The sequence below is a fragment of the Aphidius gifuensis genome, linkage group LG3 (genome assembly GCF_014905175.1).
Source record: "Aphidius gifuensis isolate YNYX2018 linkage group LG3, ASM1490517v1, whole genome shotgun sequence".
NCBI lineage: Eukaryota > Metazoa > Arthropoda > Insecta > Hymenoptera > Braconidae > Aphidius > Aphidius gifuensis.
The window spans coordinates 107554-125830 of NC_057790.1; the positions used below are offsets into that span (position 1 = coordinate 107554).

At 27.7% G+C, this 18277-nt stretch overlaps 4 protein-coding genes across 8 annotated transcripts; 2 read left to right on the top strand and 2 right to left on the bottom strand.

The window, feature by feature from the left end:
* The first annotated feature begins 106 nt into the window (after positions 1–106).
* On the top strand, positions 107–4854 carry LOC122851181 (protein masquerade). Its single transcript, XM_044150243.1, has 9 exons — positions 107–578; positions 1861–2330; positions 2423–2453; positions 2549–3168; positions 3239–3548; positions 3630–3939; positions 4013–4290; positions 4352–4506; positions 4594–4854. The coding sequence occupies exons 1-9, from the start codon at positions 461–463 to the stop codon at positions 4762–4764; spliced, it is 2463 nt and encodes an 820-aa protein (XP_044006178.1). The 5' UTR covers positions 107–460; the 3' UTR covers positions 4765–4854.
* Positions 4855–5372: 518 nt separating this feature from the next.
* Positions 5373–9421, bottom strand: LOC122851180 (kinesin-like protein Klp61F). The gene is made up of 3 exons (XM_044150241.1): positions 9050–9421; positions 8793–8940; positions 5373–8706 (listed from the first exon to the last, which is right to left on the bottom strand). The coding sequence occupies exons 1-3, from the start codon at positions 9148–9150 to the stop codon at positions 5677–5679; spliced, it is 3279 nt and encodes a 1092-aa protein (XP_044006176.1). The 5' UTR covers positions 9151–9421; the 3' UTR covers positions 5373–5676.
* Positions 9422–9702: 281 nt separating this feature from the next.
* LOC122851184 (transmembrane protein 70 homolog, mitochondrial) lies at positions 9703–10645 on the top strand. The gene is made up of 3 exons (XM_044150249.1): positions 9703–9937; positions 10014–10352; positions 10415–10645. Exons 1-3 carry the CDS (start codon positions 9836–9838, stop codon positions 10625–10627), a joined length of 654 nt encoding a protein of 217 aa, XP_044006184.1. The 5' UTR covers positions 9703–9835; the 3' UTR covers positions 10628–10645.
* On the bottom strand, positions 10646–17064 carry LOC122851186 (uncharacterized protein PB18E9.04c-like). Of its 5 annotated transcripts, XM_044150251.1 has the most exons (7): positions 17057–17064; positions 16855–16953; positions 16521–16742; positions 15330–15596; positions 13346–14115; positions 12345–13201; positions 10646–12269 (listed from the first exon to the last, which is right to left on the bottom strand). In XM_044150251.1, the coding sequence occupies exons 2-7, from the start codon at positions 16916–16918 to the stop codon at positions 10892–10894; spliced, it is 3558 nt and encodes a 1185-aa protein (XP_044006186.1). In that variant the 5' UTR covers positions 16919–16953; positions 17057–17064; the 3' UTR covers positions 10646–10891. The 5 variants fall into 5 exon arrangements, with proteins under 5 accessions (XP_044006186.1, XP_044006185.1, XP_044006187.1 ...); XM_044150250.1 differs by lacking the exon at positions 17057–17064 and having other exon boundaries at positions 16855–17029; XM_044150252.1 differs by lacking the exon at positions 17057–17064 and having other exon boundaries at positions 12345–13153; positions 16855–17028.
* Positions 17065–18277: the final 1213 nt, after the last annotated feature.

The following is an 18277-nucleotide window of genomic DNA, read 5'->3' on the forward strand; positions in this document are numbered from 1 at the left end:
TAAATGATGTGTGTGAGTGTAATTGGATGGGGCATGTGGATGTGGATCCCCGGATGTCCGCGCCCTGACCCACAAGAAGTGGGGCCTACTACAACACCATATTCAATATAGCCAACAACACTTTGAATCAGTTGGTTAGTTAGTCAGTCAGTCAGTCAGTCAGTCAGTAGTCAGTGTGTCTTTGGGACCAATATCATCATCATCATCATCATCTTTATCATCATCATCTTGATAAAACAATAATAATACCATTTGAAGTTGTGGGTGGAGGATATATCAAGAGGAGCCAAAAGTGCTCGCTCAAATGTGGAAAAATAATTATCAATTATTTAATCAAAGACTCCAGTGAGCAAAATTAATCAACAAGTGTCTATTTTTTTTCTTACTTAATTTTTGCTTGTGATAAAAATTATTTATTTATATACATATATATATTTTTTTTTTTTAAATTCGTTTTAAAATGATTAAAAATAAAATGAAATATTTTATTTTAAATTTTTTTTTCATAATTTTTTTAATAAATCATCAACAAGTCACTGGACAAGATGAAGAATCTCTTGCAAGCAGTTTTTTTTCTGGTAAGTTTAATTATTTTTATAAATTTAAATGTTTTATTATTATTATTATTATTATTTTAATTGATTTAAAAAGTTGATGAACTCTCACGACATTCACATGTCCGGATTACTTGGAGAAATAGAAATTTTCGCATCACTGCGACACGGTTTTATTTCGTTTGTTGAAACCAACAAGCAAGGATGCGACTGTCCCACTTTGACTGGTTTAATGTTATATGTATGTGTTTGTAACAAGGCCATTGCCCGATTCAATTTTTTTTTTTTTTTTTCATCATCATCATCATCATCATTTTATTTATCCATCATCAATAAATTCTCTTTTTCTTCCTTCTTCTTCTTCTTCTTCTCCAACAGGAAAGAAAAGAGAAAAAAAATTTTAATCTAAGAAAATGTAGGTATTTATATTTATTTAAAAAAAAGAATTTGGAAAAAGGGAATTTAAGGGGGTGGGTCACCTGATTTACAGAAAGAATTCATACAGGTATATAATTTAAGAATGCCGGTAGAGACCTTGAATCCAATTCAAGTTTAATATTAAAAGATCAATGCCACGTACATACATACCACACACACCGTTTTTCATATATGTATATTTATATATTTATTATAACAACCGTTATGTTTGGTTTGGGCCGTTATACCTTGGCCAAAGTGAAAACACATTGGCCTAACAATCATCATCATCATCATCAATATATAATTAAAATTTTTAAAAATTATTATTTGTCATTTCACTCTCATTATTTAACTTTTTCTTTTTTTAATAAAAAAATTAATAAATAAATAAATTGATATGATTTTGAGAAAAATTTCCAAAGTTCATTGACTTTTCTAAAAAAATTTATTACGCATGCATGTAGATATTTTATCTCAATAGATATAGACAGGTACCTCAAACCATTTCAAACGGTTATTTCAATATTATATTATTATAATCTCTTTTTAAAAGAAGAAGAAGAGAAAAAAAAAAAGTTATCCAAGCCCAGGATAATCTTGTGGGAAAATGATGAAAGTATAAATATAAAATATGTTTATTCATGTGTAAAAAGGAGGATGATATTTTTTTATTTATATCTACCAACAAGTATCCCGTTTAACTGGTTAAGAAATCAACTCTACATCAGCAACACCAACTAACGGCATATGAATGATTATTATCATCAACTTATCTATCATTATTACATAATCAACAAAGTTATTTTTATTTTATTTATAAATTATACCAGTATATGATATTTAACATAACTGATGATATTTTTGTTATTTATTTATTTATTTATAGGACTATTTGATGCAGTATCAAGTACTGCCGAATCACCAAATTGTCCTGGTGACTGTGTTCATACATTAGCATCATTTATGTGTGATCATGTTATTGATGATGTTTGTCCACAACAATCTATGAGATGTTGTGTTGATAGATCAACCAATAGTACCACAACAGATTCATCATCATCAGAAGATGATGATGACGATGATGATAGTAATAATAATAATAATAATAAAGTTGAATCATCATCGTCATCATTAGTTAATAAAAATGTTGATTCTACAACAACATCATCAACTACATCAACAACTACGACTACGACAACACAACGTCCTACGTCACCACCACCATCATCAACATCAACGACAACAACAACAACAACTACAACAACGACAACAACACCAGCACCAGCACCAGCACCAACGACAACAACTGTAGCAACAACAACGACATCATTAGCAACACCTGTTAAATCAAAACCGGTAAAATTATTCAATAAATAAATAAATTAATTTGGTTATTAATGTAAATTAATGTAAATTAATGTAAATAAATAAATGTTTTTTAATTTCAGGGAGAACATAATGTTACAGAAAAACCATCAAGTAAAGTACCATCTCAATAATTATCTAAAAATAATATAAACATGTATGTATTTAAATAGATAAATAAATAATATAATATAATATTTTATTTTTAGTTACAAATTGTAGTATGGGCGTATGCATTGAGGCAACATTTTTTGTATACTGTGAGGCTGTTGTTAATATAGGTGGTATTTGTCCATCAGGACAAAGATGTTGTGTATCATTAAATTCATTTGGTAATAATATACCAAAAGAAGTACATATTATTGATAGAACCAAAGGAAATATGACAAAAAATGAATTAAAAACAAATGACAAATCATCAAGTACCATTAAACCACTATTAGCTGCAACAACATCATCAACAACAACAACATCAACAACAACAGTAGCTCCAATACCACAAATAAAATTACCATCAAGAAAACCATGTAAAGGTTCATGCAATAATGCACTTATTGCAGCATTTTTATGTAATCAAGTTGATGGAGATGCTGAGTGTGGTTTAGATGAAGTATGTTGTTTACCAGATCCACCAGCTGCAGCATTACCACCATCACCACCACCGCCATCAACAACATCACGACCAAATAAACCAATTCACACAAAATCACCACCTTGTCCTGGTAGTTGTTGGCCAGCTGTAATGTTTCCACTTTGTCCAAATCCAATTAAAAGAGCAGCATGTGGTTCAGGTTTTTGTTGTGATATTAATTTACCATCACCACAATCTGTAAGTTTATATTTTTTAATTAATTAATTTAATTTAAATATTTATTTATTAGTTTTATCTTGATTTTTAGACTTCAAAACCTCGTCCAAAACCAGCTGCAACAAGACCAACAACAACAACAGCTGCACCACCACCAGATCCACGTCCAGATTGTCCTGGCTCATGTATTCTTCCATATCTTGGATATTTAACATGTTTTAGAAATGCTGAACTAACTAAATTATTTAAATGTGAAAAATCAGATCGTCAATGTTGTGCACCAAAATCACTCATTAGACTTGCCAGTGGTAATACAACAGAGCCAACATCAATCAATAGAAATGATACATATTTACCAGAATATTCAAGACCATATACATCAACAATTACACCATTATCATGTAAGATTATTATTATTATTTCAACAACAATGATAATAAAAATACCTACTTTTTATTATTTTTTTTTTTTTTCATATATAGATGAAACAACATTAACAACAACTACAGCATCATCATCATCATATCCATCATCAACAACAACAACAACATTGTCAATTGCTACAAAAACTCCAGTTTATAGTAAATATGTTTGTGGTGTCAAGGGAACATCAAGAGGACCAATTCAAGCACGTAGTCTTTCAAGAGATGCCAGAGTTGTTGGTGGTGAAGATGCTGATGCAAATGAATGGTGTTGGCAAGTGGCACTTATTAATTCGTTGAATCAATATCTTTGTGGTGGTGCATTAATTGGTACACAATGGGTTCTAACTGCTGCTCATTGTGTTACAAAGTAAGTTAATAATAAAATAATATTATATTATATTTTATTATATTTGATTAATTAATTTTTTTGATTTAAATAGTATTGTAAGATCAGGAGATGCAATTTATGTACGTGTTGGTGATCATGATTTGACAAGAAAATATGGTAGTCCAGGTGCCCAAACATTACGTGTTGCAACAACATATATACATCACAATCACAATAGTCAAACACTTGACAATGACATTGCATTGTTAAAACTTCATGGTCAAGCTGAACTTAAAGATGGTGTTTGTTTAGTTTGTTTACCTGCTAGAGGAGTTAGTCATACTGCTGGTAAACGTTGTACAGTTACTGGATATGGATACATGGGTGAAGGTATTTAATATTTATATTTTATATGTAACTGTATATTTATTATTATTTTTTTTTTTTAAAGCTGGTCCAATTCCATTAAAAGTACGAGAAGCTGAAATTCCAATAGTCAGTGATGCTGAATGTATTAGAAAAGTAAATGCTGTTACTGAAAAAATATTTATACTACCAGCAAGTAGTTTTTGTGCTGGTGGTGAACCTGGAAATGATGCTTGCCAGGTAAATTTAAGTTTTTTTTTTTAATTTTATAATATCATTTTAAAAATTAATTATCAACTAAATGATTTTTTTTTTTCGATTCATCAGGGTGATGGAGGTGGACCACTTGTCTGTCAAGATGATGGATTTTATGAACTTGCTGGTCTTGTTTCTTGGGGCTTTGGTTGTGGTAGAGTTGATGTTCCTGGTGTATATGTACGAGTATCACAATTTATCGGTTGGATAAATCAAATAATATCAGTTAATAATATCAGTTAATAATAATAATAATAATGAAATAATATATTGAGTTTGTGTAATATTAATTTTAATTAAACATTGCTGCCTCTTGACGATAAAGTAGATTTTTATTAATTAATCACTTTTAGTTTATTGTTTTTTTTTTTTTTAGAAAATTTATATTATTTATTTTATTTAAAAAAAAAAAAAAAAATAACATTGTCAAGATGCGACAAGGTTTAATCCTTAAAATATATTTTATTATTATTATCATTATTATAAATTAATTCACTTTGCTTTGTAAATTATTGCTTTGAATTTTAGTTATTATCATTATATATAAATAATATCAATTGGTTAAATGTATATTCTTAAATCAAATTTAGTCAACAATTATTTACTTTTTTTTTTCTTTTCTTTTTTTATTATTCAATTCAATTACAAAATTTTCATTTTTTAAATACTATTTAAAAAACTAAGTTATATCTCTACTATTTATACATATAATATAATAATAATAATAATAATAATAATATTTATACTATCAATCAAATAATATATATTTTTTTAAAATGAAAAGAAAAAAAAAAAAAAGAAAAAAAAAATGTGGAAAAACCGCAGACTGATTACTTAAGCACATTTAGATGAAAAAAAATAAAAAAAAATGGCTCAGGACAAAGTTGCTTTCGTTATTTTGTCGGATAATTCAATGAAAATTTTGTATGAGCGTGTGTGTGTGTGTGTGTGTGTATGTGTTAGTGTTATTGTAATTACATTGAATAATAATACATAAATAAAAATAATTAATATATATTATATAAAATAAGAAAACACTGAAGTATCAAATTATACTGTTTGTTATTTAAAAGAAAAAACGGTGCATCGTTATGAAATTAAAAATATAAAAAAATTAAAAAACATATTTAAAATTAAACATGAAATCATTAATTATTAATCATTGTGTGATGCTAATATTTTTCGAGGATGTCTCAATCTAGATGTTACATTTTTGTTAATTTTTAAATCTGGTTTTATAAAATCATCATCATTATTATGGCCATTTTCTTTGTTATCACGTTTTGTTGTTATATCAGATGCACTACGTACAATTGTATTATTTGAATCAATAAATGATGATGATGATGTTGATAATAAATCAGATGTTGATGCTGCACGTATCAATACTGATGTATTGGTTTTATTATCTTTCAATGATGATATGTCACATGATGAAGGATACAAACTTCTTGTATTGTATGGTGTTGATGATGCTCCAACAAGTGTATTATTATCATCATCACCACCACCACAATATGTTAATGTTGAATCCATATCAATATCAAGTGTTGTTTCATTTAATGGTGAATTTTGTCGAAAACGACGAATAATTCTTTCATGTGGTGATGTTGATACTAGCTGATTTGGATATTTAAAATCTTTTTTAATTGGTGTTGAACCAGTTGGTTGATCTTTACGTAAATCTTCAATGATAAATTTATCAACTTGATGTTTTGTTGTTGTTAATTTTGTTGATATATTATTTATAACTTCATTTGTTTCAGTTGATTTATCATGAATTTTACGACTCAAATCACTAGCTGTTTTTTCAATTTTTCTCATATGTTTATCCATTTGTTGTTCATTATTTTTACTTGTTGTTGTGACAATTTGATTTATACTGTTGGTTAATTGTAATATTTGTGATTTATCTATTTCAATTTGTTGTTTAAATTTATCTGTATCCAATTTTGTTGTATTATTGAATTTATTTAATTCATCACAATTATTATCAAGTTGATTTTTCATTTTTTCAGTTATTATTTTACTGCGTTCAATTGAATCTTCATTTATTTTCCAATTTGATTCAAGATTCATGGATAAATCTTGATTAATTTTTTCAACAGTTGGTGATACACTGTCATCAATGAATTTTTTAATACCAATTTGATCATTATACATTTTTTCAATATTATTATTAACATTGTTACATAATTTAATATTACTTTTTAATGTTTTTATTTGGCTTTTATCAATTTTTAATTTTTCATCATGTAAATTTTTATATTCAGCTGTAAATAATTCAAATTTTTTAAGTAAATCATTTTCTTTACAAATAATATTTTCTCTAGTTGAAATGCTATTTTCAATGTCTTTTGATATTGTTGCTATTTTATCTTCCAAATAATTACGATCAGCTAAAAATTTATTTGTAAATTCATTAATTTTTGTATTAATAGCTTGTACGAGATTATTCATTTTATCGGAAAATTCAATATTTATTTTTTTTAAATTATCAACAACATTTGTCTCAACGAGTGTTGCTATTTTTGGTGAAAAATCTCCAATAAATTTATTTAACAATGCTATTTCTTGTTGTGTTAAATTATGGGTTTTTTCAATATTATCATCTAGCCATTTTTGATATTTATCATTACAACAATTGACATTATTTATTAATTTATTATTTTCTTTTGAATGATTATCAAGTAAATCATTTGATATAGTTTGAATGGATTTTTCAATTTCTTGTGAATTAATACGTGCCAAATGTATTAATTGATCTTTTGATGTTGAACAAAAATCTGATATATTTAGTGTATGTGTTGTTAAATCTTTTTGTATATTATCAAATTGTTGTGCAATGTTATTACGAAATTTTTCACCAACATAATAATTTTCTTGTTCAATTTGTGTTTTTCTTTCAATTTTTTCATGTAATTTAGTAACATCAGATGATGCATCATTGGCAACATTTAATAATATATTTGCTTGTGTTGTTAGTTTTTTTTCATTTTCAAGATGAATATTAACAAGATGTTTTTGTTCTTGTGCATGTTGTTTAGTTATTTCAACAATTTGTTTTGTATTATCAAGATTAGTTTTTAAATCATTTAAAATGCCCTCTTTAGTTAACATTGTTTCTTCAAGTGCTTTAATATGATTAATTTTTTCTTCAATTTCTTTACCTTGTGATTCAATTGTTGTTTGCATATCATTATAATTATCATGTGCAAGATAAACACCATTTCTTTCACGTGTTGCTTGTAAATCTCTTCTTAATCTTTCAATTTCTTCAGTGTATTCTTTTAATAATGCACGTTTTGATAATTTTTGATTAATTTCTGGTCTATTTGTTATATTTTTAGCTCTATGTGCATAATCTAATGTTGATAATGTTTCTTCTAAATTAATACCAGCTGGTGATACTGTTGCAATAATTGATGTTTTAGTTCTACCACCAAGTGATTCTTGTAATAATCTTGTTAATTTTGATTCACGATATGGTATATGTGGTGCACGTTCAACAAGTGCTGTTATAACTCTACCAAGTGTTAATAATGATTGATTAATATTACCAGCTTCCATTGCACGACGTTTAACAGCACCAGATCTACCAACATTTTCACTACCAGCTAAATCAACTAAATGTAATTTACCAATTTTAACTAAATCTTCACCTTCAACAGTATTTTCTTTAATATGTATTGTTATTGAAAATACAGTATGTGATCTTGATGATTGTGCATTCATTAATGTTGCTGATGTTTTTCTACGTTCAGATCCTTTTTCTAATATTTTATATACTTCATTTTTATTATGTACAGTAACTTCTTCAAGACCATGTATTATTATTGCTCCTTTTCTTGATGCATCTTCATATATACGTATTTTAGATGTTTGTGGTTCATCAATTGGTGATAATAAATCAAATAATTCTTCATTATAAAGTTCAAGAAAACTAACACGTACTGTATACTCTTGATTTTCCAACATTCTTAATTCATCAAATAAATGACTCAGGGCACGTGGTATTATACCAGCACATGAATCACTTTTCCAATGTACTGATGGATCATTATCAATTCCTTCCATTGTAAATGTTTTACCAGTACCAGTTTGACCATATGCAAATACTGTACAATTATAACCAGCAAGTACTTCATCAAGAAGTGGACTAACAACTGCAGTATAAACATCAACCTATTTTGTACAAATAATATATAAATAAACATGTCATAATTTATATTATCATTATTATCACTATTATTATGATTGTTGTTGTGTACCTGTTTTGATGAAGGTCCAAATACTCTGTCAAATGTAAATTTTTTAGTCAATTTATCTTGTGGTCTTTCTCTGATAATGACATCCTTGGAAGAAGCAACTTCCACAACTGTTGGTGATTTACCCACGCTTTCAGCATGATTTGTTGGTCTTGATAAATAAATAAACAAACAAATATTTATTATGTTGTTGTTTGTTGTTGTTTTTTTAATATTGTTGATTGATCCACTTGAAGCTTATAAATTTTAATACAACTCACCTGACTCGTACAAAAACTTGTATATGCTGATTTTTATCCTTTTTACGAGATGATGATGATAATGATGATGTTGATGATGATGATGAATGTCCTTCTGCCATTTTATCACACAAAATTATTCTACACTAACGTAGACACATTAATTGTTTCACAGTGACTTTTGTTATTGTATTATTACCTATATTATTTTATAAAACTTTTTTTAAGGACAATATTTTTATTTATTTTACACAAGAACAATCACGTTTAGGCTTGTCTTGTTGCTAGAGCCTCAGAATGGCGGTTGAACGGTTGACGGCTTGGAAAGTTTGAAAATGTCATTAGTATTTAGTACAATTATTATTCGCTTGGTGCGACACTTGCCGGGCTTTTCAATTTTCTTTCTTTTTTTTAAATAAAATTTTAAATAATTATCATTTATATTATCTAAAAAAATATAAACAAATAAATACCTAAATAAAGATAATTACATTTAGTGTAAATAATTGTTATTATCTAAAATGGCTGATATGATGTGATATGATTATACATATATTATTAAATATTATATGTTATTTTTTATAATTGTATATATTTGATATTATGATGTTGATATTATTTATTTTTTGTAGTGTGCTCTGATTATACTATTTATTATACATATTTTTTATTTTTGATATAAACAAATGACATCTTGGTTATAACTAATTTGTCAAGTAAACTCGTGTATTTTTTATGTAATTAAATATTATAAATATCTTGAAATAAAACAAAACTAAATATAATTAATTAATATATTAGTTAATCATGTCGTTTATCATTCGAGGAAATATCCTAAAAAATACTTGTCATTTTGGTCTTAATAAATTAACAAATGCTCCAAAAATATACCAAAATATTGCAATAAAGGTAATAACAATTAAGTATTATCTTTAAGACAAATTATTAATTTACCTATATAATTAAATGACATTTTTTGTTACAGGCATTACAAACAAGATTTTACAGTGATGATAATGAGAAAAATAAACTTGAAACAATTTATACTGGCAAGTTAACAAATAATGTAAAACATATTAAATTTTTTTCATTGACAACATCAACAGTGGGACTACTATTGCAACCTTATTTATTACCAAAAATAATGGAAAGTGGTTCAACTGCATCAACTGTTATGGCTGCAGTGATGTTTGGATTTTTCACAATTTGTACACCAATGTTGTTGCATGTGATAACACGTAAATACGTAACAGACATAAAACATGATCCAATCACCAACACGTATACTGCAACAACTTACTCTATTTTTATTCGTCCAAAAGTGGTAAGAATTATTTATTAAATTAATCAATTAACATATAATAATACTAATAATAATTGTTTTAGATTGAATTTACACCAGCTGATGTTGAACAGTGTGGCTTGGGACAAATGATGACAACTTGTTTTGTCAAAGGAAAACCAATTTTTATTGATGCTGAAAGCTTCACAGATGTCAAATATTTTGCAAATATCATGGGCTATGATAAACCAATGAATTTTGAAGCAATTATTAAAAAAACCCAAGATGTAAATCCACCAAAACCAAAAATAAATTAAATCATTAAAATAAATTAATTTACCTTTTTTATTTTATTTTATTTAAAATTGTTTTTTTTTATAATAGAGCAATGAAATATTTACAAATACTTGGCAGTAAGTAAGAATAAATCAATTTTCAATTTTCAATTAGCAAAAATAAAAAAAAAAAAAATCATAATAATATTAACAATGTAAAAATCACAGGACTTGTAAAAAATTGAATTTAAAAATTAATTTTGACAATTAAAAAATAAATAATTAAATAATTATATATATATAAAATTAGGCTGGTAAAAGATCAAAGTCATCAGATACATGAACAATTGGTACATGAAGATCTTCAACGAGTGGTGTACCTTTCCATTCACAAATACCAACTTCTTTTAGCTTCCATTCCCAATCCATTTTTTGTACAGCATGAAGTGATTCAGCTTCATTGTGATGTCTCAACAACATTGATTCTTTAATTTTTTCCCATTTGTCATCGACATCCTGCAGCCAGCTTAAAAATAATCTTCCATTGTAACGACTTCTAGCATTTCTATCTTTTTCTTCTTGTTCTGGTGTTATGACATTGTACACCTCTTCGTCTTTGAGTATTGTACATACTGAAAATGGCAATGATTGATTTGCCAATGCTCGTGCAGCACGTCCATGTACACGTAGTATTTCTTGTTCAACAGATAATACTAATTTTTCTTTTTCAACAACATGCTGCATACGTAAACGATAACGTTCTTTTTCTTGTTCAGCATATAAATCTTTCATCAATGGTGTCATTGTTACTGGTGGATTTATTACTGGTTCTTTAGCAGTACTAGCCAAAACATATGTACAACGATTCATTAAATAATCTTTAAACCCTTGTGGTGGTTTTGGTTGAACTGGAAATAAACCTTTTCTTCTACGTTCAATTTGTTTTCTAATATTTAAAAATAATTGATAACAATTTGTTATTGGCTGATCATGTGGATGTACATCAGTTGCATTTGCTGTTTCATTTGATTCATTTGATGATGATGCTGCTGCTGCTGTGGTTGCAGCTGTTGTTGTTGATGTTGTTGATGTTGTTGATGTTGTTGTTACTGTTGTTGTTGATGACGATGATGATTGTTGTGATTCTTTATTTGTTTTTATTTTACGTTTTCTTGGATGTAATTCAACAGGTGCACTTGGATTTGTTGATGATGTATTTGTTATTGATGATGATGAGGATGATGATTCTGAATTATCATCTTTATCTTTTTGATTTTTATTACTATTTGTTGTTTCATTTTTATCTGATTTATCATTATTACCACTTGTTTTTGTTGTTGCTGTTGCAGTTGATGATGATGTTGTCGTTGATGATAATGATGGTGTTGTTACTGCTGTTGTTGGTGTTGTTGTCGTCGTTGATGGTGTTGTCGTTGATGTAGAAGAAGAAGAAGAAGAAGAAGTAGTTGTTGTTGTTGATGATGATGTTGTGGATGTTGTTGTTTCTGCTGTATTTGTTTTAGTTATTTCATTATTTGTTGTTTCTGGAGTTGGTGATGAATTATTATTTTGGCTTTGTTGAGGTGATGAATTATTTGATCGATCAGTTGATGCTGAAGCTGGTGGTGAATTAGCAGACGAGTCTTTTGATGATGCTGCTGATGCATTACCTCCATTACCATTTCTGTAATAATATCAAAATTTAAATTAATTATTAAATTTAAAAAATAATTTATTTATTTGTTTTTAGTATTTTTACCTGTTGGAACTTCTTAAAACTCTTTGATGATGTGTTGATCTTTCTTCAATTGGTATAATACCAGTGAAATCTTTTTTTTCTTCAGTTTTAGCTGTTGTTGCTGCTGCTGGAGTTGGAGTTGATGTTGATGATACTGTTGCTGATGTAGTTGTTGTGGTTGTTGTTGTTGTTACGGTTGATACGGTTGATACGACTGTTGGTACTACTGTTGTCGTTGTTGTAGCTGTTGCAGTTGTTGTTGCTGCTGTTGTTGTTGTTGTTGAGCTGCCTGTGTCAATTGGACTTGTTGTGCCACTTGCTGTTGTACCAATTTCTTTATCAATGGAATCATTACTACTTGAACTTGCAACAACATAAGGAAGATGATGTCCTCTTGTTGATGTACTTTTTCTAGTTCCCTGTTCTTGTTCAGCACTTTGTGGTATGACTATTTTCAGAGGTGGTACTTTTGGTGCTAATCCAGAATCAGAATTTTTTGAACGTTCATCCTCTCCTTCTGACTCTGCAGCTGATACTGATGATGATATTTTTAAATTTGAATTTGTACTTGTAGCAGCACCGGTATTCATTGGTTTTGGACTACCTGCTGTTGAATTTGGACTTTTACGATCAATAATTGATGCTACTGTTGTTGTTGTTGTTGATGCTGCTGCTGTTGTAGTTGTTGATATTGTTGAAGCAGCTACTATTGTTGTTGTTGTTGTTGCGGTTGATGATAATGATGCTGTTGTTGTCGTTGATGATGATGTTGTTGTTAATGGTGATATTTTTCCAGTTGTATTTTGAGCTGGTTTTCCCGTTTTTATATTCTGTTCAACAAATGATGATGGGGTTACACTTGGTGTGACCATTTCAAACTAGAAACAACAATTTTCATGCAGGAAAAATTGGAAATTTGAAGAAAGAAAAAAAAAAAACCAAAAATAGTTGATTTACGTGCAATTTTAAAGAACAAAATACAAAAAACCATGCAACAATGACAAAATTTAAAATCATCTAACCTTTTCAGCAGTTGTTGAAATAGCCCTTCCAGTATTTTGTTTTCCTGGTGTTGATGTTTTATTATCTTTTATTGGTTCCGACTCTTTTCTTTTTTTCTTAAGAATTTCTTCATCTGGTTCATCATTATTTTCGATATCATATGGTCTTTTTGATGCTGGTGAACCTGCCACAAAACTATCAGTAATTACCATATCCTTAATTGATGATGTTGAAGAGGCCTGATTATCTCCCGATGTCGTTACAGCATCAGAATTACTTGATTGACCAGTAACTTTTAATGTTTCTTTATCTTTATCAGATGATGAATTTGGCGATGATGATAATGAATTTCCATGAATTGGTGTTGCTTCTTTTGAACTTTTAAATTCATAAACATCAGTATTATCAGACATTGATGAATTACTAGCTGTGGTTGTTGTTGTTGTCACTGTTGCTGTTGTAGCTAAAGATGATGTATTTGTTGTTGGTACTGTTGACACTGCTGATGTGGCAGCCATTATTGCTGGTGTTGTTGTTGTTGTCGTCGTCGTCGTAGGTGTTGTAGTCATTGTTGTTGTTGTTGATGATGATAATGATGGATCCATGGTGGTGGTTGTTGTTGTTGTTGTTGCTGTTGTTGTTGTTGTTGGTGGTGGTGTTGAACTACTCATGCTCTGACGTGAGCTACTAGTTGAATTTTTTTTGTCATCTCTTGTAGTACCACGTGCTTGATTAAGGCGCAAGGTCACACGTGGTGAACTTCCGGATTGACCACTACCTGATCTGTCCACTGTTGAAAATTAATATATATTACTTTTTATTATTAATTTAATTTAATTATTTTAATATATTGTAATGAGTGTATTTTTTTTGATGGCCCTGTCGAAAGTGAGAAAATTAGAAGGCCACGAGAAACATACATATTACATATTACATACTATTTATACAGACAAGCCACTCAAAACCAGATTAAATTTATTTATATCTTTATTGTTTAATCATTTATTACCTTTTAATAATTTTAATCTTTTATTGAAAATATTTAAATATAACTTGGAGTCTTTTTTTTTTTTTTTATTATTATTAGAAAAGGAGCTTTATGAACGACACACACTCTCTCTTTCTCGCTGACACTGACACGCACGCAATTTGTACTACGAGGTGAATAACTATTTAGAAATATAAAAATTAAAAATAAATAAAATACAAATGTACCTATTTATGCTATTTATTGAGTCAAGCACAAAACACGATTATATTATTTTTAATGTCTAGTTTATAATTATTAAATGGTTTATTTGACCTCTTGAAAATAATTGATGTTTTTTATGATGAAAATTCAAGAGAGATAAATTTTTCCTCAACAGGATAAACTTATAGATTTTGAGAGAATATATATTTTCGTTGCAAGTCTCGCTTCATCGAAAATATATGATATGAGATTGTGGTAGTAACTAGTAAGTTGTATATCTTGTGTCTTGTACTACCATACTACTACTCCTCCTCCTCCTCTTACTCCTACTTTTCTACCGCCACCAGTATCACACCACCTACTGTTTTAAACTTGTTCTTTTTTTTTATTGGTCTTTCTCACTCTATTATTATTATTTATTATTATGTCAATAAAGCAAATGCTTTTTAATTTTGCAAAATTAATTAAACCAAATTTAACAGAATTTAAAAAAAAAAAAAGAAATAAAATTTTATTTATTTTTATTATTATTTTACTAAGAGCATTGTAAGCTCATGTTATGTCTGCATATTATTTTTATTTTTAAATAATAATATAAATCTGGTGTAAATGATATCTGCGAAATCATGATTTAATTTTAAATATTATTTCAAGTATTTTTAACAGTTACTCCAAAATTTTAAAGATGAAAGAAAAAGTCAATATCTAATAATCATTTTGGGTCAATTTTTATGTCTTTTTTTTCAGACAATATAAAATGATAATTTGAAAGATGTAATTATTATTAATTAATTAAATAAATAAATACTAGCCTTTGTTTTGTGTCGGTGTTCTACGCATTTCACAGGGGGCTCCACTTTCTTGAGCGTCTTTAATAACTCCAGTTGATGTTTCACCTGCTGCTTCTGTTGATTTTTCCTGATAAATCTTCAATGAAGATTTGTCCTCTTGTTGATCAATCAATGATTTTTTATTATTATTATTACTATTAAAACAAGTTATCAGACTTCTTTTTAATCCACCAGATGATGATGATGATGATGATGATGTAGTAGTATCTTTCAACAAATTATTGTCTTCTATAAAAATAAATAAAATTAACAATAAATAAAACAAATTACCTCATAAACAATAATAATCAATATTTGGGATAAACTTACTCAGTCTTGAAAATTAATTTTTTTATATAATAGAGAAGAAAATAATATAACTGTTTATAAAATTGTAAAAATAAAAAAAAGCTAATTTGGCAGTATTTAAAATTTATAAATTCACTGTTGTTTTTTTAATTTGCAAAAAATCATAGCAAAATATAATTATTACTAAATAACAAATTATTGCAGTGATATTAAAAGTATTATTATTAAATATAAAACAATAAATAAAAGACAATGTAAATGTCTATATTATATTATTATATTATTATATTATGATAATAAATTAACCCTGACAGGTAAAAATCAATCACAAGTCCCGTTTGGGGTGTCACCCACACAACCTGACATCTGGTGACGCTGTGAGGGGTTCAGGGTTCAGTTTTTTTTTGTGTATTGTGTGTAAACAACAACTATTTTTAAAATTATTATTAATTTGTTATTTATTTTGATTTTTTGATACTATCATAAAACTCGTTTCAGTCTTTTTATTTTTTTTCAATCAATAAAAATACCTATATGTTATTATAATATATTTTTGAAATTGCAAAAATTATGAGGAGAAATGTTGAGGGGGGGCACAACCGGAAGAACCAACAAAATGATGATGAACGCGGTCTGTCGAGTGTCGATCACTGGGTGGTAGCCATGTTTATTGTACGATTTTTGCCGAATAATTTGCTTCGGTTTTTTTCGCTCATTTTCCCACTCTAAATATACTTTACATACCTATATATTTACATAAACAAATTAACCAATAATGATTAATTATTTGAATGATTAAACTAAATTTCATAAAACTCCAAAATTTAAATTAACAAAATACCTATATATAATTATTATAATTACCATTTTCTTTTGGCACCTGGTCAAATTCATTGTTTGTTATTGTTTGTTGTTGTTGTTGTTGTTGTTCCTTTTTAATAATGTCATGTTTTTTATGATGATGATGATGATGATGATAAACAGCTGATGATTCACTATTTTTAGTATTTGACCAACGATTTTTTGATGTTTTTCTATCTGTTGATTTAGAAGAGGACGAGCTTGATGATTCTGTTTTATTTTTTTCTATATATAAATTTAAAAAATAAAATAAAGTTTAAATAATAATAATAATAAAGACAAGTGCATATACCTACGTATTATTAATTAATTATTAATATAAATTTGACAGACTTACCTGGTGCATGAATTTCTTGTGAGGTCATCTGCAGCAGAAGTGCGAGCTGTTGTCGCTCGGACATCCGTGCTGGGTAACCACGAACACGGCTGTTACCGCCTGCAGGCATTACGTTTTCATAATATTAAAAAATAAAAAAAAATAAAAAAATAAAGCGCATGTAATCTGTATACATATACTGATATACATATATTACACATACGTATTTATGTATTTGAGCATGGTAGAAATATACAGGTATGTCCATGCCTCGGACGAAAATAAAAATCTACTGCGCAGACCATTGGCGGCCTTCTTGTTTGCATGTGTGTAAATCTGTGTGTCCGTCATATTATTATTGTTGTACTATTCATTATTTATGTATGGCATGCTTAAAAGTTACATTAATCATAAATAAAAACTTTAAAAATATTATTTGATAATTCTACGTATTTATAGATGTTGCAAAACAATTAGAAATTGAACTTTTACCTTTTCACAAAAAAACAATTTGAAAAAATAAAAGAAATTTTTACATATTTAGTTAACAAACTAGAAGTTTGGATAAAAGAACAATATAAATATTGCACTGATGCTATACAATGTTTGGTACATACTTGTACGTACATTTGACTCAGAGTTTTTAATTTTTATATAAAGATAAAAAAAAAATAAAATAAGTTAAAAAATATGTAACAAAAACTTAATATGTATTTTATTTTTTATTTTTATATAATTAATCATGTGTTTATGTATTTTTATTATTTAATCTTCTATTGAAATCATCTTTAATATGTATTTTAATTTATGATTTAAATAAAGTCAGCTACTTTACAATATAGCAACCTGGTAGCGCACTTATTGGCTTAAAACGTACGGACCTACCTGTATATTTCTACCATGTATTTGAGTCAATTTGACTTATCTCTTTTTTTTGTTTTTTAAATTCAAGCACTCTAAAATGTTATTACTATTAATTAATAATAATTATGAGGCATGTTTTGATACAATAACAAATAAATTTATGTAATAACATTGGCAAGGGGGGTTATAAAAGGGGAACAACAAGAATTCCGTCGTTTACGTTATTATTATCACGCCAAATAAAATAAACAATATAGCACACACACATGTGATGGATTCACTATTGCATTTTTACACCTCAATAACAAATATTGTATTTATATTATTTATTAATTTCAAAAAAAAAAACAATAGGTACAATGAAAATAATACACACGCGAGCACACAATATATTTTATCTCTTTTTCTTTTAGCTGTGCAAAAATACACATATGAACATATGAATATGACGCAATAATAAAAAAATGGCGGGATTGCATACATCTCGCGCGCGCTAAAAAAAAAATGAGATAGATAGATAGAGAGAGAAAGACAGAGAGAGTAATGTAAACATTGCAAGTTGGCAGAACTGTTTTTTAAA

Bases quoted from the DNA above. Each gene is read 5' to 3' on its own strand.
- LOC122851181 (XM_044150243.1), top strand. From the start codon at position 461: ATGATTAAAAATAAAATGAAATATTTTATTTTAAATTTTTTTTTCATA. The intron at 2,454-2,548 runs GTAAAGTACCAT...TTTTATTTTTAG, and splicing joins TGTTACAGAAAAACCATCAA to TTACAAATTGTAGTATGGGC. The intron at 4,291-4,351 runs GTATTTAATATT...TTTTTTTTAAAG, and splicing joins ATATGGATACATGGGTGAAG to CTGGTCCAATTCCATTAAAA.
- LOC122851180 (XM_044150241.1), bottom strand. From the start codon at position 9,150: ATGGCAGAAGGACATTCATCATCATCATCAACATCATCATTATCATCA. The intron at 8,941-9,049 runs GTGAGTTGTATT...TTATTTATCAAG, and splicing joins CAAGTTTTTGTACGAGTCAG to ACCAACAAATCATGCTGAAA. The intron at 8,707-8,792 runs GTACACAACAAC...TGTACAAAATAG, and splicing joins TTGGACCTTCATCAAAACAG to GTTGATGTTTATACTGCAGT.
- LOC122851184 (XM_044150249.1), top strand. From the start codon at position 9,836: ATGTCGTTTATCATTCGAGGAAATATCCTAAAAAATACTTGTCATTTT. The intron at 9,938-10,013 runs GTAATAACAATT...TTTTTGTTACAG, and splicing joins ACCAAAATATTGCAATAAAG to GCATTACAAACAAGATTTTA. The intron at 10,353-10,414 runs GTAAGAATTATT...TAATTGTTTTAG, and splicing joins TTTTTATTCGTCCAAAAGTG to ATTGAATTTACACCAGCTGA.
- LOC122851186 (XM_044150250.1), bottom strand. From the start codon at position 16,963: ATGCCTGCAGGCGGTAACAGCCGTGTTCGTGGTTACCCAGCACGGATG. The intron at 13,202-13,345 runs GTTAGATGATTT...TGTTGTTTCTAG, and splicing joins TTTCAACAACTGCTGAAAAG to TTTGAAATGGTCACACCAAG. The intron at 12,270-12,344 runs GTAAAAATACTA...ATATTATTACAG, and splicing joins GTTTTAAGAAGTTCCAACAG to AAATGGTAATGGAGGTAATG.